Consider the following 27,349-nt stretch of genomic DNA (forward strand, 5'->3'; position numbering starts at 1 on the left):
CTACCTGCATGGATTTTGCATGGGTTTCCTACCACATTCCAAAGACGTGCAGGTAGGTTATTGCCTCCTTGTCTAAATTGGCCCTAGTGTGTGTATATGCATATGCGATAGAGACTTTTGGTCCCAGGGCCGATCCTAGGGTCACAGGCGCCTGGGTGCAGAAATATTTTTGGCGCCCCCACATGGGCGTCATCATTTTACTAACCCCTCCCCTTTACAAATGTTTCTATGGCAATGACTTAACCACAGAGATGCTGTCATGGATATGCAACAAAGTCTGCCTGCTTACCTGATCTCCATGTGTTCATTAGAGGCCTAACCCTCCTTCTGACTGTCTCTTATCACCTTCCTCCCTGTATGGCTCCACCCTAGGCCATCCCAGGAAGCCTATATTAACCATTGCACTGCTAGTCTGCTTCGCTGTTCAACAGTGTAGTTTGCTAAGTTCCTGTCTGCAGTGTGCTACGATCATCTTCCTGTGTACCATTTTTGGCTTGTTCCTGACTTCTGCTGTTTGCCTGTGCCCCTGACCATTTGCCTGTCCCACAGTTACCCTTGTCTGCCTGTTGCCCTGACCTCGGCCTACCCATCACCACCGTTTGTCCTGCTGGCTGCTTCCCCTCTCTCCCTGTGGAGTGTGACCTAGGGAATCCCAGGGGTTGCGACCTGCATCCAGCTGCGGCGAAGGCCATCCTCACCACTAGGGGCTCTGGTGAACACAAAGCTGGGTCTTAGACTCCGCGCCCTGGGTTATCTTGGGTTTGCGCTTCTTTCCTGATAGCAGCAGTCGGCTATAGGGTTCACTACCCTGAGGTGCATCCCTGACCTCAAGGGGGTGCACTTGTCACCTGGCTGCGGGTGACCTGACAGATGCTCCCCCACAAAGTCTTCATTAACCTGGGATCCTTACATGATCTCTTAACAATAAACAAAATACAGGAAGAGAAGCAGAGTTCTTTATTGGGACCTGGAGGGGGGCTCTCTGATGGACACAGAGAGGGCTTCTGTTAGAGAGTCTGTTAGACGTTTGGTGCCCCCACCTCTGCAGGCGCCTGGGTGCAATGCACCCTGTGCACCCTGCCTAGGATCGGCCCTGTTTGGTCCTCGAGGGCAGGGACTGATATGATTGCAAAAGGCTGTGTAATTTGACAGTACTTAAAAAATATCTGTAATAAATAGCCACAAACAGTTGGAGGCTATTCTCATCTCCTAGAGATGTAAATAGCATGTTGCAGGAATAATACAGTACATTTTTTTGGAGGATAGACCCTTAAAACTTTTTTTGAACACAGCAGTGGGGCACAGTAACCAATTGCATCCAATAAGAAATAGACTTTTGCCAGTGTACCTTTGAGGCTGATTTGAGACTGTAGGTTGGTACAGATATAAACATCCCTTTATAATATATAATAAACCCACATGCGTACAAAGACAACAGCGTGGTTCTGTGTTGGAATGTCAGGCCAGTTTTACTAGACTGGGTGCTAAAAAAACACAGAGGCTTCCAGCTCCGAGGCCTTAAATGCTGACCTCTGCAGTTTAGAAATCACGACGGGACATCGCTTAATCCCTGTACTATTTGGAAAGTTGCACCCATGGAAAGTTACCGGCTTTGGTAATGCCTGGGTATCAACAAATACAAATGAGATCACCCATTATTTGCCCTATCGCCAAGCACATCAACTCAGCACAGCCTACCCCCTATTGTGTGCAAGTTAATCTTCTGCATGTGGCTGTATGACTGACCCGACGGTATATGAGAGCCTGCAGTGTGGGCACCTTCTGCAATTCCGCAGTGGCAGAAAAGATGACTTTGAGGGTAAGTGGTACTCTAAATAATAACTAATATTATTAGAATAATAATTGTCAGTCTGGGCTTGTTTAAAAAATGTAAGCCATGGTATATTTGTAATGGATGCCAATATATATTAAAGTGTATATAAATCCAAGAACAAAAATGTAATACAGTAAAACCTTGGTTTGAGAGTAATTTGGTTTGAGAGCATTTTGCAAAAACTTTTTATAAATTTTGACTTGACATACAAGCGATGCCTCTAATGTCCTGTACACGCGAGCGGAATTTCCGTCGGGATAAACTGATTTTTCTGACGGAATTTCGCTCAAGCTGTCTTGCCTACACACTGTCACACCAAATTCCGACCGTCCAAAACGTGGTGACGTACAACAACACTAGAAAAATGAAGTTCAATGCTTCTGAGCATGCGTCGACTTGATTCTGAGCATGCGTGTTTTTTTTCTCCTTCAGAGTTCCATACAGACGAACGGAATTTCCGATAGAAATGTTTTTCATTGGAAAAAAAGAGAACATGTTCTCTTTCTAAGTCCGTCAGAATTTCCGATGGAAAAACTCCGATGGGGCACACACATGGTCGGAATATCCAATGAAAAAATCCTGTCTGACTTTTTCCATCGGAAATTCCGCTCGTGTGTACAAGGCATAAGTGCAGCAATATGGTTACATTTAATGAAGGTACAACATTTAGCAATATATTGCTACACTAATGCCACTTACACACAACCGTTTTTCATGTCATGCAAAAATAACTAAGGGCTAGATTCAGCAAGAATTTACGCTGGCGTATCTATTGATACACCACGTAAATTCAAAGCTGCGCTGGCGTATCTTCTTTCTGTATTCAGAAAGCAAGATACGCCGAAATTAGGCTAAGATCTGACTGGTGTAAGTCTCTTACGCCGTCGTATCTTAGGGTGCATATTTACGCTGGCCGCTAGGTGGCGCTTCCGTCGTTTTCGGCGTAGAATATGCAAATGACCTAGATACGCCGATTCACAAACGTACGTGCGCCCGGCGGAATTTTTTACGTCGTTTGCGTAAGGCTTTTTCCGGCGTAACGTTGCTCCTGCTTCTATGAGGCGTACGCAATGTTAAGTATGGACGTCGTTCCCGCGTCGAATTTTGAATTTTTTACGTCGTTTGCGTAAGTCGTTCGCGAATAGGGCTGGACGTAATTTACGTTCACGTCAAAAGCAATGACAATTTGCGGCGGAATTTCGAGCATGTGCACTGGGATTCTTTTACGAACGGCGCATGCACCGTTCGTAAAAAACGTCAAATACGTGGGGTCACACTAAATTTGAATAAAACTCGTCCACATCATCCAAATTTGAATTAGGCGGGCTTACGCCGGAGCACATACGTTATGCCGCCGTAATTTAGGGCGCAAGTTCTTTCTGAATACGGAACTTGCGCCCTAATTTACGGCGGCGTAACGTATCAGAGATACGTTACGCCCGCACAATGTTACGCAGGGCTACCTGAATCTAGCCCTAAGTTTTACTCGACCCTATTTGACGTGATTCCTCTCAAGCCTGCCTTGCATACACACGTTCGTGAAAAAAAATGCTCTAGCACGTACGACAACACGTACAACGGCACTATAAAGGGGAAGTTCCATTCGAATGGCGCCACCCTTTGGGCTGCTTTTGCTGATTTTGTGTTAGTAAAAGTTTGGTGAGAGACGATTTTTGCTTTTCAGTCTTCGTGCTTTTCAGTCTGTTACAGCGTGACTAATGTGCTATCTCCATTATGAATGTTAGTTTTACCAGAACAAGCGCTCCCGTCTCATAACTTGCTTCTGAGCATGCACGTTTTTTTCCCCCCCTCGTTAAACAGTACACACGACCGTCGAAAAACGACGTAAAAAAATTAAAGCAGGTTCTACATTTTTAACGGGCATTTTTCTCGTCATGAAAAACGGTTGTGTGTACGCGGCATTAGAGGCGCCTCTCTTCTCTTTTATACTCTGGAGCTCCTGCTGGATTTAGCTTCTAATCCCCTTGTGGAGGCTTCCATTTGTGGATGGACATTTTATGGTTACACAACTTATCACATTGCTGTAATCTTTTTATATGTACCATAAACTGAAGGGCCTATGAATAAATGGTTGTGGAACGAATCATTTGAGTTTCCATTAGTTCTTATGAGGAAATTTGCTTTGATATACAAGTGCTTTGGATTACAAGCACATTTCTGGAACGGATTATGCTCGCAATCCAAGGTTTTACTGTATATGGCAAGCTTACTAGTCTTTAGATGTGGTGGCTGCATTTGTTTTCTTTTTATTTTTTACTTGCCAATTTTGCCAATAACACTCTTTGGCCCGGATTCAGAAAGGAGATACGACGGCGTATCTCCGGATACGCCGTCGTATCTCTGAGTGTGCAGCGTTGTATCTATGCGCCTGTTTCATAGAATCAGTTACGCATAGATTTGGCCAAGATACGAGCGGCGTAAGTCTCCTACACCGTCGTATCTTGGGGTGCATATTTACGCTGGCCGCTAGGTGGCGCTTCCGGATATTTACGCAAGGAATATGCTAATTAGGTAGATAGGCCGATTCAGAAACGTACGTCCGCCCGGGTAATTTTTTATGTTGTTTACGTTCGGCTTTTTCCGGTTGTAAAATTACCCCTGCTATATGAGGGGTATCCTATGTTAAGTATGGACGTCGTTCCCGCGTCGAGTTTTGAAAATTTTACGTCGTTTGAGTAAGTCGTTCGCGAATAGGGCTGTACATAAGTTACGTTCACGTCTAAAGCATTGACGATTTGCGGCATAATTTCGAGCATGCGCACTGGGATTTTTTCACGAACAGCGCATGCGCCGTTTGTAAAAAACTTAAAATACGTGGGGTCATATGTAATTTAGATAAAACACGCCCACATCATCCACATTTGAATTAGGCGGCCTTACGCCGACACACATACGTTACGCCGCCGTAACTAAGGGCGCAAGTGCTTTCTGAATATGGAACTTGCGCCCTAATTTACGGCGGCGTAACGTATCTGAGATACGTTACGCCACCCGGAAAGATACACCAATGTATCTAAATCCGGCCCCCCCTGTCCATGGGCGACAGCAATTACTGTGCTATGGTGCAGCAGCATTGTCACACTAGCACAGGACTACAAAATATCTCCCCCACTCCTCCTCTTCATAGCATGGGGGGGTTGTAGTCCACATAAATAACTGGGAGCAATGTAACTGATAATAGTGCAGAGTGCAAAGAATGTTATCGGCTCACACGATTTATGGCAAGAACAACAGGTTTCATTTTTCACTTATAAATAAAAAAGCTTTCAGCTGTATATTTATTTAATCAACCTAAAGAGAGTAATGAAGTTCATTGTTAGGGTTTACATACACTTTAATTTTCTCCTGTATTAGAGTACCTTATTTATTTTTAAATTAGAAAGAAGCTAGTGACATTTAAAAGAATGATAGTCTGTGTGATACTCCTTTTGAATTGACATCTTATTCCAAATGCTCATTTCACTATACTACACTGATTGTTGTTTGCCATAAAGATCATTATTCTCATCAAGGAGGACCATTGAGAGCGGAAAATAATGATCACTTCACTCTAGCAAATAACAGCTGTGGCTTACTGTAACCGATAATCTTGAATGAAGGCATATAGTAAGCTCATTGTTTGTAATGTTTCAACAATCTTATATCATTAGATCCTTAACCACTTCAGCCCCGGAAGAATTTACCCCCTTCCTGACCAGAGCACTTTTTGCGATTCGGCGCTGCGTCGATTTAACTGACAATTACGCAGTCGTGCGACGTTGCACCCAAAATTGAGCCTTCTTTTGGTGGTATTTGATCACTTCTGCGTTTTTTTATTGTTTGCGCTATAAACAAAAAAAGAACAACAATTTTGAAAAAAAGCAAAACATTTCGGACCACTTGGCCTTCAGGAGAAAGATTAAAACCCATCTCTTCTGAGGTCAAGGGGTTCCTTACCCATGAAATGGATACAGCGCCCAGAGGCGATTCAGTTCGCATGTGTTGCGCTTTACAAGTCTCTCTCTCTCTCTCTCTATAATAAATATCCCCCAAAAAATATATTAAAAAAACAAATTTCTTTCTCAGTTTAGGCCGATACATATTCTACATATTTTTGGTGAAAAAAAAATCGCAATAAGCGTATATTGATTGGTTTGTGCAAAAGTTAGGCCCGGATTCACATACGGATTGCATATTTATGCCGCCGTAGCGTATCTCTTTTACGCTACGCCGGCGCAGCGCACGAGGCAAGCACTGGATTCACAAAGCACTTGCTCCCACTTGCTGTTAAAGATACGCTGGGTTTCCTCGGCGCAAGCCAGCGTAGGTGGAAGTGGGCGTGAGCCATGCTAATGAGGTGTGACCCCATGCAAATGATGGGCCAAGCGTCATAGAAGTACTTAAAATGAACGGCGCATGCGCCGTCCCATGACCGCATCCCTGTGCGCATGCTCAGAATCACGTCGGAACTACTCCCTACGACGGTTCACTGCCTACGACGTTAACGTAACCTACGCCTAGTCATATTCACGTACAACGTAAACGACAAAAGTTACGATGGCTTGTGTTACCTTTGCATGAGTTGCGCCTCCTATATGGGGAATAACTTTACGCCGGACGTACGACTTACGCAAACCGCGTATATTATTCGCCGGGCGCAAGTATGTTCGTGAATCGGCGTATCTCCCTCATTTGCATATGTGCATAGAAAATCAATAGGAGCGGCAAATGCGCCCAGCGTAAATATGCGCCCACGATACGACGGCGTAGGAAAGTTACGTCGGTCGGATGAAGCCTATTTTCAGGCGTATCTCAGTTTATGGGCACAGCGCATAGATACGACGGCCCATACTTACACTTACGCAGCGTATCTGGAGATACGTCGGCGTAAGTGCTTTGTGAATTCGGGCCATAGTGTCTACAAAATAGGGGATCGTTTTATGGTATTTTTATTTTTATTTTGTATTAGTAATGGTGGCGATCTGCGATTTTTTTTTCATGACTGGGACATTATGGCGGACACATTGGCCACTTTTGACACTATTTTGGGACCATTGTCATTTATACAGCGACCAGTGCTATAAAAATGTACTGATTACTGTGTAAATGACATTGGCAGGGAAGGGGATAAACACAATGGGGCAATCAAGGGGTTAAGTGTGTCCTAGGGAGCGATTCTAACTGTGGGGGGTCACTACAGCATGACAGAGATTGCTGCTCCCGATGACAGGGAGCAGTAGATCTCTGTCATGTTGTTAGGCAGAACCGGAAAATGCCTTGTATACATATCATCAAGTTTGCTGCTCCCGCGGGCGCGGTCATGGAGCATGCGGTACTATGCATCGGCGTCATCGTTTCCCTGGGGACACATGCGGTACTCACTTTGCTGATCAGGCTGCAGGAACTAGCTCTGGGAATCCTATATAATACCCTTGGGTTTATATACCCAGGATCTTTTGGATTGCCCTATCATATGCTAATATCCATCCTGTTTAGCCCAGTACTGGAAATTTTGAATTACCGCATGCTATAGATCCCTGGATCCGAATTTTTAGTGCCCACCAGCACTTGACTGTCTGAACACCTGTATGCTTACAAATCAGTGTTGTTGAATATTTCCCCACGTCTGGCTGGCTTGATATATTCTGTCCGCCCAGCCACTGTGGGGCTAACACGCTATTGTCGCTTGTCTACCCCCAATGCGACCTATTTTTTAGATGCAATATCTTATGCTCCTGAGGAAGCGCTAAGCGCGTAACATGTAGAGCAAGCTCTTCACCAAATCTTTGGAATACTACACTGGATATGCAACTCAACATTGTACCTGTAACTGTGCTCTCTAAATGAAGCCTACTGTATATATGATATGATTGTATAGTGTTGTAATCACAGTTGTGGTATTAGTTGCTGACCTAATTTCGTTAATTTCTTTGATTTTATGTCATTCCACTTTTACGATATTTCATACTAAATAAACTTTTAGTTTTCTACATCTATTGGTACTGTGTGCCCTTAAAGCCCAACTTATTAGTCCTTTCCTCAATTCATGCGGTGGTAATACACACGCGCCCACTAAGCTGCTATTTAAAGCAGAGGTCCACCCTAAAAAACAACAACAACAACAAAAAATTATACTTACCAGAAATGGCTGTTACTAGGCAGATCGTCCTAATCTGTCACTTCCTCATCCGCGTTGATGTTCTGTGTTCTCCTTCTTGCTTTGCCTAATGGGAAATGGAGGCACACTGTCTTCTGGGACACACCGCCCATTCACAAAGCGTTGCGCGACTCATGCATGCGCAGTAGAAAACGGGCAGTGAAGCCGCAAGGCTCCACTGCCTGTTTCCTTTAGTGAGGATGGCGGCGCCAGGACCTGCCACGATTGACGGATCGGCTTCAGGCGGCCAACATCACGGGCACCTTGGACAGGTAAGCGTGCTTATTAAAAGTCAGCAGCTACAGTGTTTGTAGCTTCTGACTTTAAAAAAATTAAATTAAAGCTAGACCTTCGCTTTAAAGGGGACGTACAGGTACATCCCTTTGCGCAGCCCTGCCATTCTGCCCGACGTATATCGTCATGCAGTGGTCGGCAATCGGTTAATGTTGATATAAACCTGATTAATGAAATTTGAGCTGGAAACATATATCTGTAGTGTTTTGTTATCTCTCTTCAATGAACTAAGTCCCCTAACTCTCTCCTGAACTGTTCCTCTGTTATCAGCCCGATAACTCGATCAAATTCTCAGACTTGTTACAGGGAAGCAGCCTGAATCTTCAGTCTAGGGAGGTTGCTAAAATAGATTAGCAGAGAGCAGGTCCTTTTACAAAACACCTCTGAGAGTCACTGCCTATGAGGAGAGGGGGTGTCTGCCTTTCCTCCAATCAGCAATGTTAGCTATCTTGGCTGTATGCCCAGACATCACACTCTGTGTTAACCAGGAAGAGAAAATCTCCTAACACGATCTGAACTTTCTAAACAGTATATAAATGTGAAGACAGCAGATATACATGTAGGGAGATTGGTTTCATCTCTGTGTATCATCTGAGACTGTTCACTTCACTGGGTGTATGGAGGGTTTACATCCACTTTAACAATAATAAAAACGGGAAATACACAGATAAAATTATTATAGCAAGAAGAGTTTTATCTGCCATAGAGTTTGTATTTCTATCCATCCATGTGAATTATTTTAGTCTGTATTAAAAAAAATTGAAATAATCATTAATGTGTTCCTGTGGTTCATCTCTAATGGGGAAGCACCCTCTTTGAAACAAATAGAAATGCTATATAAGGACATAAAAGGGGTCATATAATTAATTTTGGGGAGACATTCATTGCCTACTTTTGCATGTGAAACCTACTATTATATTTGACCATAAAGAAATTTAAAGGGGAAGCTCTACTTGAAACTGAGATGCTAGTTTTGGATTGAACACCTCTAGGAGATCTTTTATTATTGAACTGCAAACTAAGGAAGCATAGAAGCTCAAAAGGTCCCCAAAAAATGTATACACGCTTTAAACTTGAAAGGGAAAGCACCAGAGAATAGGTGCAGGAACTCCTCCCTTCCAAGTCACCCTTGACTCCACCCCCTACCCACCTCTGAGCACCGATCCTTGGTTCCACCCCTTATCCACCTCCGAGTACCACCCCTTTTAGAGAATGCCGAAACAAGTTTTATTTTGTGGTGTTAAGTTATTTGTATAGAATTTGTTAATGATAACAAGAAAGGCAGTCAAATAGCAACAATAGCTTCCCCAGTAGCCATTATTATTGACCCTCCAGCAGCCAGCAGATCCATCCCTGCAAATATTGACCCCCTGCAACATAAGACACACCCAAGCAACAATAGATCCCCTCCAGCAACAATAGATTCCCCAGTAGCCAGCATCAATATACCCTCCAGCAGCAAGCAACAAAGACCGCTCTCTCAACAGTACAGCCCTCCAAGCAATGACTGACCCCACCCCCCAGCAACAGATTCCCCACAAGCAACAGAAGAACTCCCCAGCAACAATAGACCCCCTTCTTTTGCAAAATAGATCCCCTCCAGCAACAATAGATACCCCAGCAGCCAGCATCAATAGACTCTCCAGCACACCCCAGAACCTCTTTCCATTACATACATTCAGTTCGGGAGGTGACGGAATTGTGTTCCCCCGTGTTCCTGCTGAAAAAAAGCCCTGGAAAGCACTATTGTAATAAATATACAGTATATTTATTATTATAGTGCTTTCCCTTTCGAGTTTAAAGTATGTATACGATTTTTTGGGGGAATTTTTGAGCTTCTATGCTTCCTTAGTTTGCAGTTCAATAATACAAGATCCCCTAGAGGTGTTCAATCCAAAACTGGCATCTCAGTTTCAGGTAGAGCTTCCACTGTAAATTCCTTTATGGTCAAATATTAGATAAATAATAGCATTCTCTAAAGATTTTTCACCTGCCCTTGACTAGAAAAACTCTTCAATACTTTGACGTGCAAAAAAATTTACTAATTCAACTCTCTCTTTACATGCGATTGAAATTCAGCCTTATTATACTGTAGGTAGCACTTCATCTCTTCCGCTACTCATTTTCGATTAAACTCCTTGTGACAGTTTTAATAAAACACAAATTAATTATTCAGTGCCTTCAATTTTTTTGGTCAGAAACACAATCTATTCCTCATTCAAACACTTCATATCCAAGCTATGTCCAGCAGTTGCTAAAGTTGGAATTTAAATGCTTTTGTTATTTGACAATTTATTTATTTTATTAAACATTTTTTTCTTTTTATTGCCTTCGTTTATATGAAGTTTTACAGAGAACATGAGACTGTTTACAATGAGTTTTGTTTCTGAAGGCAAACCAAGAATTTGCAAGAATTCACCAAAAATGAAATAGTCTCTCACAAATAGCATAGGGATGGATCTAAAACTTGGGCCATCAACATCTGGCTAATAAATTATGTAGCGCTCACCCCCGAAGGAGCCGCTGATTAGTTTTGGGAGCGGCTTTCTAAGTTACCTTCTTGACTTGGTCTAGGGGTGATTTCTGTGAGTGTGAGCAAAGAGCAAGTGTCCATACACCAATTCAGTTTTTCAATGCTTTATTCTAAGGCCCAACCTGGCCAACATCAACATGACACACGATAGAGAAGGTTTATGAGCGTAGAGGAACTTTTAGTATCAGGCCTTGGATATTCAGAGAGAGCGAGCCTGCTCTCAGCAATAGTGTAGCTCAATTCGTCGCCACCCCAATCCGGGTGGGTAAAGTGCCCCCAGACAGGCAGCTATCTCAGGCCCGGCAGCCGGAGCGTCACTTATAAATCACTGGGAGGAAACAGACCTCTGCCACAGGCCTGATTTAGGGCCTCTGCCACAGGCTGGATAATTTTGGATTTGTGATAAAACAGTTTGAGCAAATCCTCCCAGTCAGTTCAATCAATGTCACCCACTGACAGCTTGAGCAAACCTGTCATACGGTGTGGTGACCGGATCCCCGAGGGTTCGTCTGGGCCTCCTGGACAACCTCTGGTTCTAGGTTCTCCCGGGCCAATCCCTCATTGCACAGCTCCCAGCTTAGGATCCTCTCAGCAGAAGGTAGGGACTCAGCAAGTCGCTGGGGCCCCTTTCAATAGTAGGAAGAGGCTCCGCATGGTACCCGGCCTCAGCATGGCAGGACACGGTGGCGGGGCCCATGGATGCACGTACCCTGAAGGTGGGTACCGCACCTGGAACTCGGGCCCTGCAAAACAGAACCCGCCAAAAGCGGCTGCCCCAGATATATCCCCCCCCAGCATGCCCAACGAGGGAAGACTCCTCTAATTGGCTGCTGGGAGCAGGTGGGTCTGCCAGAATCCCTCTAGCGCCAACTGCCGCCCAGGGGTGTCAACTTACCCCGGGACCGCAGACTGACCTACAGGACAAATTATGGAATGGACAGCAGCCTGAATTTCCATAATTTGTGAATGGGAGTAAAACTAAGCCTCCCATTCCCCACTAACTTTTGTGTAGCGCCCGTACTGAAAGTAGGGGGGCACTACAATTATAATGGATAAGAAGGACCAGGCAATCCAACTCCCATAAGGAGTATAAAATTCCCACTAACTGAAGCCATCAAAGTCAGAGATTTCCCACAACACATCTGTCTGTTACATTTAGTGTCTTTACAGCTATCAATTGATTTCAATAAAGAGTGTTTATTTAGTAGTAATGGAGGTTTGACTCCACAATTCTCCTACCTGGAACCATCAATGAAGCAGTAGGTTACTGTGATGACAAAAATGAAAGCAGTTGATATAAATGTCCAATCTCATTCATTAGCAGGATCCTGGGGGATTGACTGCTATAGAGTATTGTGAAGTGGCTCCTGGCATATAGTCTGATGAAGGTGTATTTCCCTAGTGAACTGATAGCGATTCCTATTTTTTTTAACTCTACTGTGAGTCATAAAGAGCCAATTTCTGAAAGGATTAGGCCATAGATGGTTCAAATGTTAGCCGTGTTAGTAGGGACCAGCCGAAAATCAAATCATCTCTGGGCAGGCTAATTGTACCTAAGCCAATTTGATTGTCTCTCCCCCACCCCTGACAGGAGAACGCAATAGCTCCTTGGCATGGATTTCCTCATCAACACTGCCTGTGAGTCATAAAGAGACAATTTCTGAAAGGATTAGGCCATAGATGGTTCAAATGTTAGCCGTGTTAGTAGGGACCAGCCGAAAATCAAATCATCTCTGGGCAGGCTAATTGTACCCAAGCCAATTTGATTGTCTCTCCCCCACCCCCGACAGGAGAATGCAATAGCTCCTTGGCATGGATTTCCTCATCAACACTGCCTGTGTTGATGGGAACCCATGGTTGAAGGAAAGAAAATCACATCATCTGTGACCTCTCTAAACATGCCCATAGAAAATAGATGACAGTCTCTCGGTCTGTTTTTTTTTAAAAAAAAGTCTGAATCGGGTGTTGATCTAATGTATATAAGGCAGCTTCAAAAAAAATAAAAAAATCCTGACATTTTGTAGTCTATACATGCCTTTATGAACCGTATCCTTGCAGGATGTACCAATGTCCTATATGTCTTATTTTCTTCTTCCCAAAGCTATCTGTACTGTTATGTTTTCTAATTTTATACCCAATAAAAAATAAACAACCTAAATTATTATGGAGACCTATATGATTGAGCAGGTTGGAAAACCTTTTGACTAGGAAACAAACTGGCCCAGAAGATTTTCTGAGGTGGTTGGATGGTGCCTGGCCATTCTTTAAAACTTATGTTTAATTGGATTTTCTTCCCTGCCCCCCATTCCCAATCAACTAGCTAATGAAATTTTGTTTGTCATTCAAACCTCATTTTAGAGCCAGTAACATCATCAATGTCTCTTTGCTCCTCTATGCAATGCAGCTAGATCATAGCTGTTGGGAGGGACCCGCAGGGTGCAGTACTGTAATGCTTCAGGCAGAGTTACTATAATGGGTGGTGAGGATCACAGCTTCGGAAGTCTATGGATATGGTATTCTTAACAGTTAACTTTAATTTGACAGAGATCAGGTAGGAAGACTCACATAATTTGGGAATGTAAGTGGTTTTATTTAGTCTGGTAATAGTCTAGTGTGAAATCCGATTTGGGGGTCTCAATCAAGACATTCAGATGAGATAGCAGATCCAGATCTTTGTTAAAGATTATTAGGTGCTGTATTGTATACACTGCAGTGGGGGAGACACAACACAGACCGACTTCCATCTCTACCAGGCGGAATGAAGCAGGAAGTGTCTCTGACTTAAAAACATCAAGTTTAACAATATATACTTTATGAATATGCATAAGCGCTAGGCGTGTTATAGGTGTGATCGTATCGTTTAGTCCAATCAGCATTCATATCTTCTTAACAGCAAGGGAACAGTTAAATGGGTGGTTACAACATGTGACTGATAGAAAGTGAAAGAAAACATGGGCGCTGCCATATTGGTACTGGATCAGACCAGCTAGATAAGACTGTCCATTTCTCTGAGCAAAAGGAAGTAAGCTGTTGCTTCTTATCATAGACTGAAAACTCTGTCTAAAAAAAACAAGAAATTGTATTACAAATCCTTAAAGGGTCACTAAAGGAATTTTTTTTTTTTAGCTAAATAGCTTCCTTTACCTTGCTGCAGTCCTGGTTTCATGTCCTCATTGTTCGTTTTTGCTTTGATGTTGCTGTAAATCCTCTCTGTTCTGGACACTTCCTGGTTGCCTGTTTCCTGATGACCACAGTACTGGGAGATTTCTCACGGTGGTCACTAATCAAGGAGGTGTGAGTAAAACTAAACTGGATTGGTGCTGAGGAGTTTTAGACAAAGTATCACTGCTCTCTATTGGCTGACTGCCCTCTAGTGGCTCTCTGTACATCAGAGAACCAGGAAACAACAGCAAAAACGAAACTACACTGCAGGCACATTATATGATTGTTTTTTTATCTATTTTTAATCATTTTTAAAAGGAATCGGTTAACTATTATGTCTCTATGCCCTGTAAACAGTCATTTCAGCAAAAAAAAAAATTTCCTTTAGTGACCCTTTAAAGTGATAGTCGCTTATATATATATAAGACTCAACATTATCAGACCCCTAAAATTCTCCTCACTAGGCACCATGCATCTGCATGCATGGTTCCCTAGGTAAAACCCACATGGTATGATTGATTGAAAGAACTGTAATACAGAAAATGTAGGGTTAAATCAGATGGTGGGGAGGTGAAATATTGCCTCTTTATCACTAGTCAAACACTTTTAAAAAAGATCAGCGCGTGGATCGCTTTTTAGAGGAGCAGCAGTGCCTGCTACACTTGTGAAAGAGCCCTTAATGTATGGTACAACGCGATGTCATGCATTGTCATTGATTTTTCACGGCACACCAACATGCATGCACAGACAAAATAATCACATTTTCCAATTAGAGAACACGTGCTTTGCGGAGTGCTGAAAAAAGAAATGAGGCAGTGTGAATTGTTGGAATGGAAGATAAGAAACACAACAAAAGCATAGGGAAGGATGGCAGAAATGCCTTTTTCCATAGCACTGAGACGCTCCTCTGATCTGCAGGGTTCGCTCTCATTAGCAAATGGAGGGCTTAGACCGCAAAGAAGCCGAGTGTGAGATGACAGCGGATTTTCTACACATGACTGCTTTAGAGTCAGGAAAGTGGAGGAAGCATCCAGCTGTTCACAGGTGTTCTATTTCCATGACAGATTAGAAAAATGTTCCTCCCTTACTGTCAGGAACTTCATTTCCAGTCCATTACAATGGATGAGCTTCATTCTTGCTGAGGTCATCGTTTACAGTATACATTAGCAGGGGAATGCAATAAAAACTCACAGAGACTAATAATAGTATTCAGAAAATACTTTTCCTTATTTTAGAACACACCTTTTTGCAGAAGTTGTATATGACAACTAAAAGCAAATCTCCTGAGCCTATACATACCTTTGTCACTGGTGCTTGCCGCCTGTCTGTAAAAATCCTGCTAATGCCGGTGATCTGACGATATGGTTCCGGCTATCGAGATGGTTCCTGTAAGGACTGCGCAGACGCAATCCTTGCCGACGGAAATCACCGAACCTCCAGGGCGACGTGGAATTTGAGGTAAGTGGCCAGTCGCTACGCTTGCTCGGCCTCCTGGATCTTTTTTTAACATCCTCCAATCCACGGGGATTTTAAGGAATGAGCCTGTATGCCGGCCGAGGTTCGGAGATTTCCATCGGCAAGGATTGCGCCTGCGCTCAGTGCATGCGCCGTAGACATCGGTGCTGTCTTTCTTGGAAATATCTCCTTAACCGTGTAGGTTAAGGAGATATTTCTTGGACCTACAGGTAAGCCTTAATCTAGGCTTACCCGTAGGTCAAAGTGATCTGTAAAGCTTTACAACCACTTTAAGAAACTTTATAAGCTTAAAAAAAAAGTATTTGTGGGAACTATCCATGGCTTAGACATCTCTGAATATATTTTGTTTATTGTTCTCATTATAGTTTGAAGCATCGTGTCCACAGGGGATCTGTCCTGGATGGAGCGTAATTGTAAAGGGCGAGAGAGGCTTCAGTGGAAAGAAGTAAGATAATGAACTGATTATCATTTGGAACATAATGATGTTTACAGTAGAGAAACCCTGAAATGTATCGAGGGGATTTCCAGAAAAACACCACATTTGTCTGTAATTGACGTACATCAGTTCCCAAACACCTCCAGAGCAATAAAGGGCAACTACCAGAAATCTAACCTGTTCTCCTTTGCCCTTTATTTAAGTAAAAATGTGTACTCAGCATTTGCTAACCTAACTATCAACTAATTGAATTTCCATTTCCTATTATATTTTTTTAATCCTATAAGTAAAGGAAACCTGTAATGAAAAACAAAAACCTAAATGACATATCAAGTCCAAATATTCAGGAACATTTTCCCACCTTGGAGATCCACAGCTGCTGTGTATAGCCACCAACAGAAATCTATTACAACTACATTATATTACCAAAAGTTTTGGGACACCTGCCTTTACACGCACATGAACGTTAATGGCATCCCAGTCTTAGGCCGGGTACACACGGACAAACATGTGCGGTGAAAGCGGTCCGTCGGACCGTTTTCACCGTACATGTCTGCCAGAGGGCTTCTGTACGATGGTTGTACACACCATCGTACAGAAGTCCGCGCGTAAACAATACGCGGGGCGTGTCCGCGGTGTCGCCGCGTCGATGACGCGGTGTCGCCGCGACAATGACGCGGCGACGTGGGCGGCCCGCCTTTAAAATGCTTCCACGCATGCGTCGAAGTCATTCGACGCATGCGAGGGACGGCGGGCGCCTGGACATGTACGGTAGGTCTGTACTGACGACCGTACATGTCCGAGCGGGCAGGATTCCAGCGGACTGTTTTAAAACAAGTCCAGGAATATTTGTCCGCTGGGAAAAGGCCCGGCGGGCAAATGTTTGCTGGAATTCGGCCCGCTCGCGCCCACACACGACCAAACATGTCTGCTGAAACTGGCCCGCGGACCAGTTTCAGCAGACATGTTTGGTCGTGAGTATGGGGCCTAAGTCTATAGGGTTCAATATTGAGTTGGCTCACCCTTTGCAGCTATAACAGCTTCAAATCTTCTGGGAAGGCTGTCCACAAGGTTTAGGAGTGTGTCTGTGGGAATGTTTGACCATTCTTCCAGAAGCCCATTTGTAAGTTCAGGCACGAGAAGGCCTGGCGCGCAGTCTCTGCTCTAATTCATACAAAAGGTATTCTATCAGGCAGGTCAGCCCCCCCTCCCCCTCCACCAAATTATTTGGGCCAGAGCACAAAACAAGGTCCATAAAGACCTGGATGAGTGAGTTTGGGGTGGAGGAACTTGACTGACCTGCACAGAGTCCTGACCTCAACACACTAGAATACCTTTGGGATGAATTAGAGCTTAAACTGCGAGCCTAGACTTCTCGTCTGCCTGACCTCACAAATGCGCTTCTGGAAGAATGGTAAAACATTCCTATAGACACACTCTTAAACCTTGTGGGCAGCCTTCCCAGAAGAGGTAAAGCTGTTATAGCTGCAAAGGGTGGGCCAACTCAATATTGAACCCTACGGGATGACTGGAATGTAATTAAAGTTCATGTACGTGTAAAGGCAGGCATCCCAATACTTTTGGTAATATATTGTATGTTGCTGTACGCATGTAGGCAGCTGTGCAAACTGATGCTGGTATTTTGCACCAGGAGTTAAAGTGTGGTTAGTTAGGGGTTAACTGTGTACTGCGGTGTAACTTCACCCTTCAGGTGTCACTTTCTTCCTGAGCGGATACATGCAGTTGGAGGTTGGATCTCCTGATCGTCTAGCTGATGGAAGCTGGGAGTGAGATGTGATACCAAATTCAAAGTTACCCCAAAAACAGCACTTCATCACTGCATTGAGCCCAGTTGGATCGTACTGCACACCAGCTGTTGGGCCCCAACATAAACCAGCCCTTAAGGTATGGACAACACAGCCACAGCCCTGTATTGCGCTTATAAGGCCCCATACACACGACCGAACATGTCTGCTGAAACTGGTCCGCGGACCAGTTTCAGCAGACATGTTTGGTCGTGTGTATGGCCGACTGGACAGGTTTCCAGCGGACATTTGTCCAGCCGACTGTTTTGCAGCGGAAAAATGTTTCTTAGCATGCTAAGAAACATGTCCGCTGGAAGCCTGTCCGTCGGACATGTTCGGTCGCCTGTACAGACTCACCGTACATATCCCATCGGCCGCCATCCCTTGCATGCGTCGAATCACTTTGACGCATGCGTGGAAGTATTGAACTTCCAGGGCCGCGCACGTCGCGGCGACGGCGCGGCCTCGTCACCGCGTATCATGTACGCGCGGATTTCTGTCTGATGGTGTGTACAACCATCAGACAGAAATCTCCGGGCGGACATGTCCGCTGAAAACGGTCCGGCGGACCGTTTTCAGCGAACAGTCCGTCCGTCTGTACGAGGCCTAACTGTGCATAATGCTGGGCAAACATTTCGGCCCGAGCATGAGTTTGGGCCGAACATTGGCCATTCGCCCCGTTTGGAGAATACCCAAATTTGCAGGGAGTGTTTGACCCACCAAAGGCCCTGCAATGCACCGCGTGCACATTTGCCCAATCAGGGCGCAGTAAAAGCTGTTAAGGAGTGGGCCTGGGAAGCCAGCTGCGGCATCCTTAACAACCGATGAGTCATCAGCTGTCCATAAGCTTCCCCGCTGGCAGCTGAATAAAAAAATGTAAGCATTTACCAGACCCTTATTCGAGCATACAGCCTGGAAGTTTAGGAAAGGCCGCTCGCTAATCTCCCCCTCCTGAACCATACCAGATTCCAATAGGCCCCAACCTGCAGACCCCCACAACCACAGCTCAGGGTTTTAGAGAAGATGGGGACAAGGTGAGGGCATGTGGCCTGGTATGGGTCAGGAGGGAGGGGGGTGCTTGCTCATCCCCCCCTTTTTCCTGACCTACCAGATTGCATGCTCGAATAAGGGTCTGGTATGGATTTTGGGGGAACCCAACGTGTTTTTTTTTACATTTTGCAAGGGGTTTCCCTTAAAATCCATACCAGCACCAGCATTTTCAATGGGTGCTGGCAATTGCAGCTGTGAGTTAATTTAAATATGATTCGGCTTATTTTTTTTTTCTTTAGAAATAAAAATTTTGCTGCAGCATGTTCTATATACAGTATGCTACAGATGCGCCACTTTACAGGCAAACTAATGCCTCGTACACACGATCGGAATTTCCGATGGAAAATGGCAGATGGACTTTTTCCATCGGTTTTTCCGATCGTGTGTAGCCCCATCAGAGTTTTTTTATCGGAAATTCCGATGAATTCCATCGGACTTTAGAGATAGAACATGTTCTATATTTTTCCGATTTTTTTCCAGAATTTTGATATGATTTGGCCAGGCAAACGCCCGATCGTGTGTACGCTGCATAAGGGGACCCCCAGGCACTATATTTAAATACATTTTTCATTTTATTGTTGCAGATAAGGTATCATTAAAATCAATGCTGCTGAAAAAAGATCTGTTTTAAAAAAACATACCCTTTTTTATGGCCAATTACTGACATATAAGCCTTCAAAATGGGCATTTTTCCTGTTCGGCTCCCATAGACTTCAGTGAGGTTCACCGTTCGGGTTAGAACTTTTCCCCTGTTTGGAAGTTCTGCTATGAATCAAACAGGGGGAGCTGTGCATCGCAATGTCTAGTCTTATTTACTTGAAGACCAAGTGTGCTTCCGCAGGGTATTGGGGAACATGGTCTGGGGAATGAAAAGTTCCACTATAAGTTAGTTGCAAAGTATGGCGTAACAAAAAGGAGGAGCAGCCAATTTCGGAGAGGGAACAGTGTTGATGGTGGTTGCATGGATTGGGTGGCGTGCACATGGCGCAACCTACTAAGTGGCTGGGTCCCTATCTTAGGGCCCACTGCAGAACTGAACCCTTCTAGAGACTGGATCTGAAACCACAGTATGCAAGGCCCTGCAAAGTATTTGCAATGGCTCCTTTCTTTGCTTTTAGGCTGAGCATTATAAAGTGTAATGAGAGAAGCTGGTGGAAGAAGATCAACACTCAACGCTATTTCCCTCAAAATTACTTCATAGTCAGTGCCAGAACAGGTGTCACTGGCTAGGTAAAGAAGGTTTTAATTCCGTGTATTCCGTGTATTCCGTAAACACAATCTATGATTGGAGGGGGTGGACCTTTCAACAATCCATCTGTTTCATTTCATAAGTATACTAAAAAAAAAACTACTAAATAAAGATTTTTTTTAAAGTACTGTAGCTAGTTTTATTTTAGAAAAACTTGCATAAGCAAGAGTCAAATTGATAGTTTTTGGTTTGACAAAATGTTTTCCACTTCTCCTTACTGACCATATTACTTCCCGCAGTGAATATCAGCTCTTCTCTATTATTCTGTAGCTCTGGCATAACCAAGGAACACTGAGACATTCACTTACACTTAGGCCTTGTACACACGACCAGACATGTCCGATGAAAACAGTCCGCGGACCGTTTTCATCGGACATGTCTGCTGGGAGGTTTTGGTCTGATGTGTGTACACACCATCAGACCAAATTCCCCGCAGACAGAAAACGCGGTGACGTGGCGGCGACGATGACGCGGCGACGTGCGCGAACCAGTTCAATGCTTCCACGCATGCGACGAATCACTTCGATGCATGCGGGGGATTTCGGTCCGATGGTTAGGTGTACTAACCATTGGACATGTCCGGCGGAGAGGTTTCCACCGGACAAGTTTCTTAGCATGCTAAGAAACTTTTGTCCGCTGGAAACCTGTCCACTAGGCCCGGAAAACTGTCCGCTAGGCCCTACACACGGTCGGACATGTCCGCAGAAACTGGTCCGCAGTTTTCCTTGTGGCCTTAATGGGTGAATACAAAGTCAACCACCCTAGAGCTCTGTCCTAAGGAATAAGGTGGTTCATTACAGATCTTTAACTAGGTGACATGAAACACCAGAAATCTAGATTTACATGTCTTTTTCCCTTTATGATCTAACAGCTTTGAAATCAACTTCCTCACCGATTCAGAAGACAAGACTGCTTTCCATTTAAAACCCTGTTTTGCTGAAGACACCATTATCTGCAACTCCTTTTTGTCAGGTGGCTGGGGTCACGAGGAACGAACTGACCCTTCCCCTTTGGAAGCTAATGAGCCTTTCCAGGTATGAACTGGCCATGAGTGACAATGACAGTCAGTGTCCCATTACAAGGATTCTTCATATATTAGAAATAGAGCTTGTTAAAAACCATAAAGCCTGCATCTATAAAGAATGCTGATCCAGTTTTCATGCTTCTGATAATGGCAAAATGCTAATAGCCTAGTGTTAATTTTTAAATACCTTACAATGCCTCAGTTTATACTGATATGATTGGCATTATTTTAATGGGTTGAAAAATAACAGTTTTTGCAATCTACTTATATAAGCTGTCAATTAGTGTTGGTAGAACATGAAAATGATTTTGACATTACACGATATGAGTTGCTTACAAAGCAGCATACACAGTGAAAGTGAACTTCAAAGTCACGTAGACCTCTATCCTTCCTTCCTTTCTTTTTTTTCTATTTCCTTTTCCTCCCTGTCATATTTCTTCCCCCCTTCCTATCTTCCTTTTCTTTCTTTACTTCTTTTCTCCTTCCCTATCCTTGGCCTTTTTTCGTCAATTTCCTTCCTTCCTATCTTCCCTTTCCTTCCTTCTTTCCTTCCTGCCTATGTAGCGATCACCCTCAAAGGAGCATCTGGTAATTGGGTTCCTCACTCCTGCACAGCCAGGCAGCAAGTATTCTCCATACTTTCTCCAGACACAAGGAACAATCTTTGAGCTTGATTTTTATGTTTTATTTGGGATAATAACTTGAATCGGGGATAGGAATTATGGGATGCCCAACTTTATAGAAACAAAACCAGAGACAACTTCCTCCGTATGTACATGCTTCCAGAGCTGTCTTTCTTCCCAAACACTGACAGTCTCTGATAGAAAATGAAAAGGAATAGGAACTCTCAGTCCCTCCTTTGTAGACAATGATCCAAGTTCCATTGACTGCAAGAACTATCATCTTGCTGCTTCTACACTAGCCCACCTGGCTGCTACTAAAGATTTCCCAGGCCAAGGTAAAGGAAATATTTAAGCCCAACGCTATCTTCCAAAAAGGCTTGCTACATGTGACAGGGTTCTCCTCAAGAACTACCGACAGTCTCTTCAGCACTCCATCTTCCACCCGACTCTTCGCTAGCATGACTCGTCCATTTTTAAGAGCTGGCTTAGCCACCATGACAGGCCCACTGCCTGGGGATTGGCCAAAAACCCCTAAGTATGCAGATCAACCCTCCTGGCTTCCGCCCTCCAGTTTTCAGAATGTTCTCCAATCTTACAGAACCAGAGTGGGGCACCAGAGACCGGCCTGTATGGGTCATCCAGCCATGAACTGCAGTAAACTTTTGACCCAGATTCAAAGACTAATTTTACCTATCTTCCTTCCTTCCTCCCTATCCTTACCCTATTTTTCTTCCATTTTTCCGTCCTCCCTTCTTCCATTTTTTCTTCCCTTATCTTTTTTCTTCCCTAGCCTTCTTACCCTTCTTTTCTTCTTTCCTTCCTTCCTCTTTTCTTCTTCTTCTTTTGCTTTCTTTCCTACTTTTATTTTTTTTCCTATCCTTCTGTAGCACTACCCCCGCAGGGGCTACTGGTAACTGTCTTCCCTATTCTTGCACAGCTCGGCACTTTGCATTAGTTCACTTTCAACCAGACATAAGAAGTCAGTCTCTGGGCTTTTATTGTTGTTTCAATTAGGCATAATAACTTGGATAGGACAGGGAAATTATGGGATGCCTAACTTGACGAAAAAATTATTGAGGACATTTTTTTGCAGTAGCTGGCAGTTTCAACCGAGATAAAAGGTGAAATAATTCAGCGCTGGAAAATTAAACTCATAAACATAAACTAAATAAATTGCAAGCCAGCACTGCAGATATAATCCCAAAAATATCTCAAAGTGAAATTAAATAAGTAAATAGTGCAGGAGGAGTCACGTCGACGTCACCCGCGTTCGCCTGCCTCACGAGACCCACACGCTGACTGTATTGATCCGGAAGCGCTAAGCTCCGGTACATGCTGCTTGCTATACACTCGGCTGAGAGTGTCCACAAATGTGAGTGATTTTACTGAATATGTTTTAGATTAAAGTTTTTTGCATACGGAGAGCACTAGTCCTTCTCTTTTGTTGCCTTTTCGGTCCATGGAATAAGTTTTGGGAGATTGCTGAGTTGTCTTACTGATTGCTGGCTCCATCTGGGGACGCACAGAGCTGACTTCTTGTACGCTGTTACCATCTACTATTTGGAGGATATGTTACATGCTTTTTGACCTAGCCACAGGTCGAATTGCTGAGGTGAGAGGCCATCCTTAGCCTTGGTGGAGGATATTTCTTTCCTGTGGGTCACTGATCTTATGAAGATTGCTGCACAACTCGTCACCATTGTTTTTTGGAGCACCTTCTTTATCACCGTGCACTATATGGACTTCTATAAATTGTTACTAATTTTGTTAATTAGAGATTTTTTGTATTTGCGCTGCACTATTTACTTATTTAGTTTCAACCGAGAGACAGTTTAAATGTGATTTGACTGAATTTGTTCTTTGGAAATGTAATTTTTGCGGCAGCATGTTTTATGCATGCTACAGATGCACCAATTAACAGGCAGAGAACTCTCCCAAGCCCTATTTTTAAAGGAATTTTTCATTTTTATTGTTGCACTTAGCATCATTAAAATTACTGCTCCTGAAACTCCGATTATTTTAAAACTTTTTTTTTTGCATTAGTACATATCTCCCAGGGCACTACCAGTACCCCCATACCCCTTTTATGGCCAATTACTTGCATATAAGCCTTCAAAATGGGCACTTTTTAATTTTCCTGTGCAGCTTCCATAGACATCAATGGGGTTCACCATTCAGGTTAGGGGGTGTTCAACCCATCTCTACTCACTCTGTCTTCTTTGATCCCTGCTGCTGCTTAGGCAAGACTCTTTCTCAAACCATAATGCTAATAGGATCTTCCCAAGCCACCCCAAGCCCAGTTCGGAGGCAGAGCCCACCCCCCTCCAGTCCCATAGGGTCACCTCCTAGACCACCGACAGCCTCCTCCAAACATCCTTCTATATCATCACTCAAAGGGAACCCTAAGGACACACTAAAACTGCACAGGCCAGGCCAGCTGTTGATATAATCCAAAGTCTATAAGAGGTTTCCAAAATACATAGCCAAGATCTGTAGGACACCTCCAATGTTTCCCTTAAGGGAAACATCAACTTCTGCTACACGGATCTTTTAAGGATTGTAATACATTTTTTTTTTTTTAGAAATAAACTTTTTACCAGTCTTTTGGTTGCCTTTAAAGTCCCATTAGAGGAACATTGGTGCAACCTGTATTTATAAGGGTTGGTGGCAGTGGAGGCCTGTCCATTAGGGGTGCCTGGATGCCGCCCCCTCTATTCATGCCACCCCCTATATGTATAATAGATGGATTCAGTTCCAGTTGTTATGGCATACTGTTTGTCGTCCCCCCAAAAATATAACCACTGGCCGCCACTGGTTGGTGGCAACCAATACCCATAACTGAGTTACTTCTTTCCTTCCTTATTTTTGTTCTCCCAATCCTTCTTGCTCATTCTTTTCCTCTACCATTTCCTTCTTCTCTTTCATTAAAAATGTTCATTCATTCTTTCTCCCTCCCTTTTCTTTATGTAATATATATACAGTGAAGAAAATAAGTATTTGAACACCCTGCTATTTTGCAAGTTCTCCCACTTGGAAATCATGGAGGGGTCTGAAATTGTTATCGTAGGTGCATGTCCACTGTGAGAGACATAATCAAAAAAAATAATCCAGAAATCACAATGTATGATTTTTTTTAACTATTTATTTGTATGATACAGCTGCAAATAAGTATTTGAACACCTGAGAAAATCAATGTTAATATTTGGTACATTAGCCTTTGTTTGCAATTACAGAGGTCTAACGTTTCTTGTAGTTTTTCACCAGGTTTGCACACACTGGAGGAGGGATTTTGGCCCACTCCTCCACACAGATCTTCTCTAGATCAGTCAGGTTTCTGGGCTGTCGCTGAGAAACACAGAGTTTGAGCTCCCTCCAAAGATTCTCTATTGGGTTTAGGTCTGGAGACTGGCTAGGCCACGCCAGAACCTTGATATGCTTCTTACAGAGCCACTCCTTGGTTATCCTGGCTGTGTGCTTCGGGTCATTGTCATGTTGGAAGACCCAGCCTCGACCCATCTTCAAAGCTCTAACTGAGGGAAGGAGGTTGTTGCCCAAAATCTCGCAATACATGGCCCCGGTCATCCTCTCCTTAATACAGTGCAGTCGCCCTGTCCCATGTGCAGAAAAACACCCCCAAAGCATGATGCTACCACCCCCATGCTTCACAGTAGGGATGGTGTTCTTGGGATGGTACTCATCATTCTTCTTCCTCCAAACACGGTTAGTGGAATTATGACCAAAAAGTTCTATTTTGGTCTCATCTGACCACATGACTTTCTCCCATGACTCCTCTGGATCATCCAAATGGTCATTGGCAAACTTAAGACGGGCCTTGACATGTGCTGGTTTAAGCAGGGGAACCTTCCGTGCCATGCATGATTTCAAACCATGACGTCTTAGTGTATTACCAACAGTAACCTTGGAAACGGTGGTCCCAGCTCTTTTCAGGTCATTGACCAGCTCCTCTCGTGTAGTCCTGGGCTGATTTCTCACCTTTCTTAGGATCATTGAGACCCCACGAGGTGAGATTTTGCATGGAGCCCCAGTCCGGGGGAGATTGACAGTCATGTTTAGCTTCTTCCATTTTCTAATGATTGCTCCAACAGTGGACCTTTTTTCACCAAGCTGCTTGGCAATTTCCCCGTAGCCCTTTCCAGCCTTGTGGAGGTGTACAATTTTGTCTCTAGTGTCTTTGGACAGCTCTTTGGTCTTGGCCATTTTAGTAGTTGGATTCTCACTGATTGTATGGGGTGGACAGGTGTCTTTATGCAGCTAATGACCTCAAACAGGTGCATCTAATTTAGGATAATAAATGGAGTGGAGGTGGACATTTTAAAGGCAGACTAACAGGTCTTTGAGGGACAGAATTCTAGCTGATAGACAGGTGTTCAAATACTTATTTGCAGCTGTATCATACAAATAAATAGTTAAAAAATCATAAATTGTGATTTCTGGAATTTTTTTTTTTGATTATGTCTCTCACAGTGGACATGCACCTACGATGACAATTTCAGACCCCTCCATGATTTCCAAGTGGGAGAACTTGCAAAATAGCAGGGTGTTCAAATACTTATTTTCCTCACTGTATATATACTGTATATATACAGTATATTGATACTATTAGTTGCCGTCAAGCTCAATAATCTTTAATTCATTCATTTCAGATTGAAATCCACTCAGACAGTGAACATTTCCTGGTGTTCATAAATGACAGCATGAGCATCCAGTATCGCCACCGAATGAAGCACTTCTCCGGCATAACCAAACTGCGGATTCTGAATGACATTAACATTTCCTCTGTCGAGATCTCTAAGCGTGAAATTAATGAGTAGTATGGCCAAGTCTGAAAGACCTGCTCAGTACAAGATGCAATGTACACAGTTTAGCTACCCACACTCAGAATTTGGCCTCAGAACTCTTATTGGCTGTGATAGTTATGGCCTTTTGTATTATTGCTCTTTGTGTTTTGCTTTATTGAGTTAGTCTGTAAATCTATATACCTCCTTCCAACTTATTTCATTTCAAAATGGCCTCAGATTGCATGCACACCCCCTGCCATTAGCAATTAGTTATTTGTAATAATTATTAAAAATAAAGTTTATTTTAGATTGGCCATAGATTGGGCATTTTTTTTTACCTATATGATGAAGAATGTATAAACTTTTTTTTTAATTGCCAAACATCAGATCTAATTAGACAGGATTTTTTTTCCAGCACACAAGTAATGTTGCCAATCACATACTGTACACTACAGCCAACTGTGTTCAGGAAAATTATTATTGGAATTTTAGAATATTATCTTGTTCATTCAGTCTTATCTTGATTTAGTTAGACATTGTCCCAAACTTGGTCAAGACGTAAAGTGGAAATAAAGGCAATTTTTACTCCCCTTTCCTCCAATGGTCATGACCATCTTTACAGAAAAAATGTAAAAGTGAACTAACACCAGACACCCCCCACCAACACCACCAATACCACCACCAATCTCCACTGTACTTATACCTGGGGTTGCCAAGCTGTCAGCACTTCTGCAACTGCTTCACTGGTCCAGGGATTTAAAATCCCCACTCTTCTCTCTCTTCTCTATATTTTTTTTTCAGGAAGGACCATAAGGATTATGATTGGTCAGCACCCTCAAATTTCTTCTGTAAAGATGAGCTAACCCTTTAAAGAAAGAAGAGTAATCAAGTGTGAACATACTGTAAA

At 43.4% G+C, this 27,349-nt stretch overlaps 1 protein-coding gene across 1 annotated transcript; it reads left to right on the forward strand.

Annotated features, from left to right (window-relative positions):
- Positions 1–1,697: 1,697 nt before the first annotated feature.
- On the forward strand, positions 1,698–27,037 carry GRIFIN (galectin-related inter-fiber protein). Its single transcript, XM_040356678.1, has 4 exons — positions 1,698–1,819; positions 15,822–15,901; positions 20,868–21,030; positions 26,308–27,037. The coding sequence occupies exons 1-4, from the start codon at positions 1,757–1,759 to the stop codon at positions 26,473–26,475; spliced, it is 474 nt and encodes a 157-aa protein (XP_040212612.1). The 5' UTR covers positions 1,698–1,756; the 3' UTR covers positions 26,476–27,037.
- Positions 27,038–27,349: the final 312 nt, after the last annotated feature.

The sequence above is a fragment of the Rana temporaria genome, chromosome 6 (genome assembly GCF_905171775.1).
Source record: "Rana temporaria chromosome 6, aRanTem1.1, whole genome shotgun sequence".
Classification (NCBI taxonomy): Eukaryota; Metazoa; Chordata; class Amphibia; order Anura; family Ranidae; genus Rana; species Rana temporaria.

Excerpts from the sequence above, each read along its gene's own strand:
- GRIFIN (XM_040356678.1), top strand. The coding sequence starts at position 1,757 with ATGAGAGCCTGCAGTGTGGGCACCTTCTGCAATTCCGCAGTGGCAGAA. Across the intron at positions 1,820-15,821 it reads CAGAAAAGATGACTTTGAGG|TTTGAAGCATCGTGTCCACA; the intron begins GTAAGTGGTACT and ends TTCTCATTATAG. Across the intron at positions 21,031-26,307 it reads AAGCTAATGAGCCTTTCCAG|ATTGAAATCCACTCAGACAG; the intron begins GTATGAACTGGC and ends CATTCATTTCAG.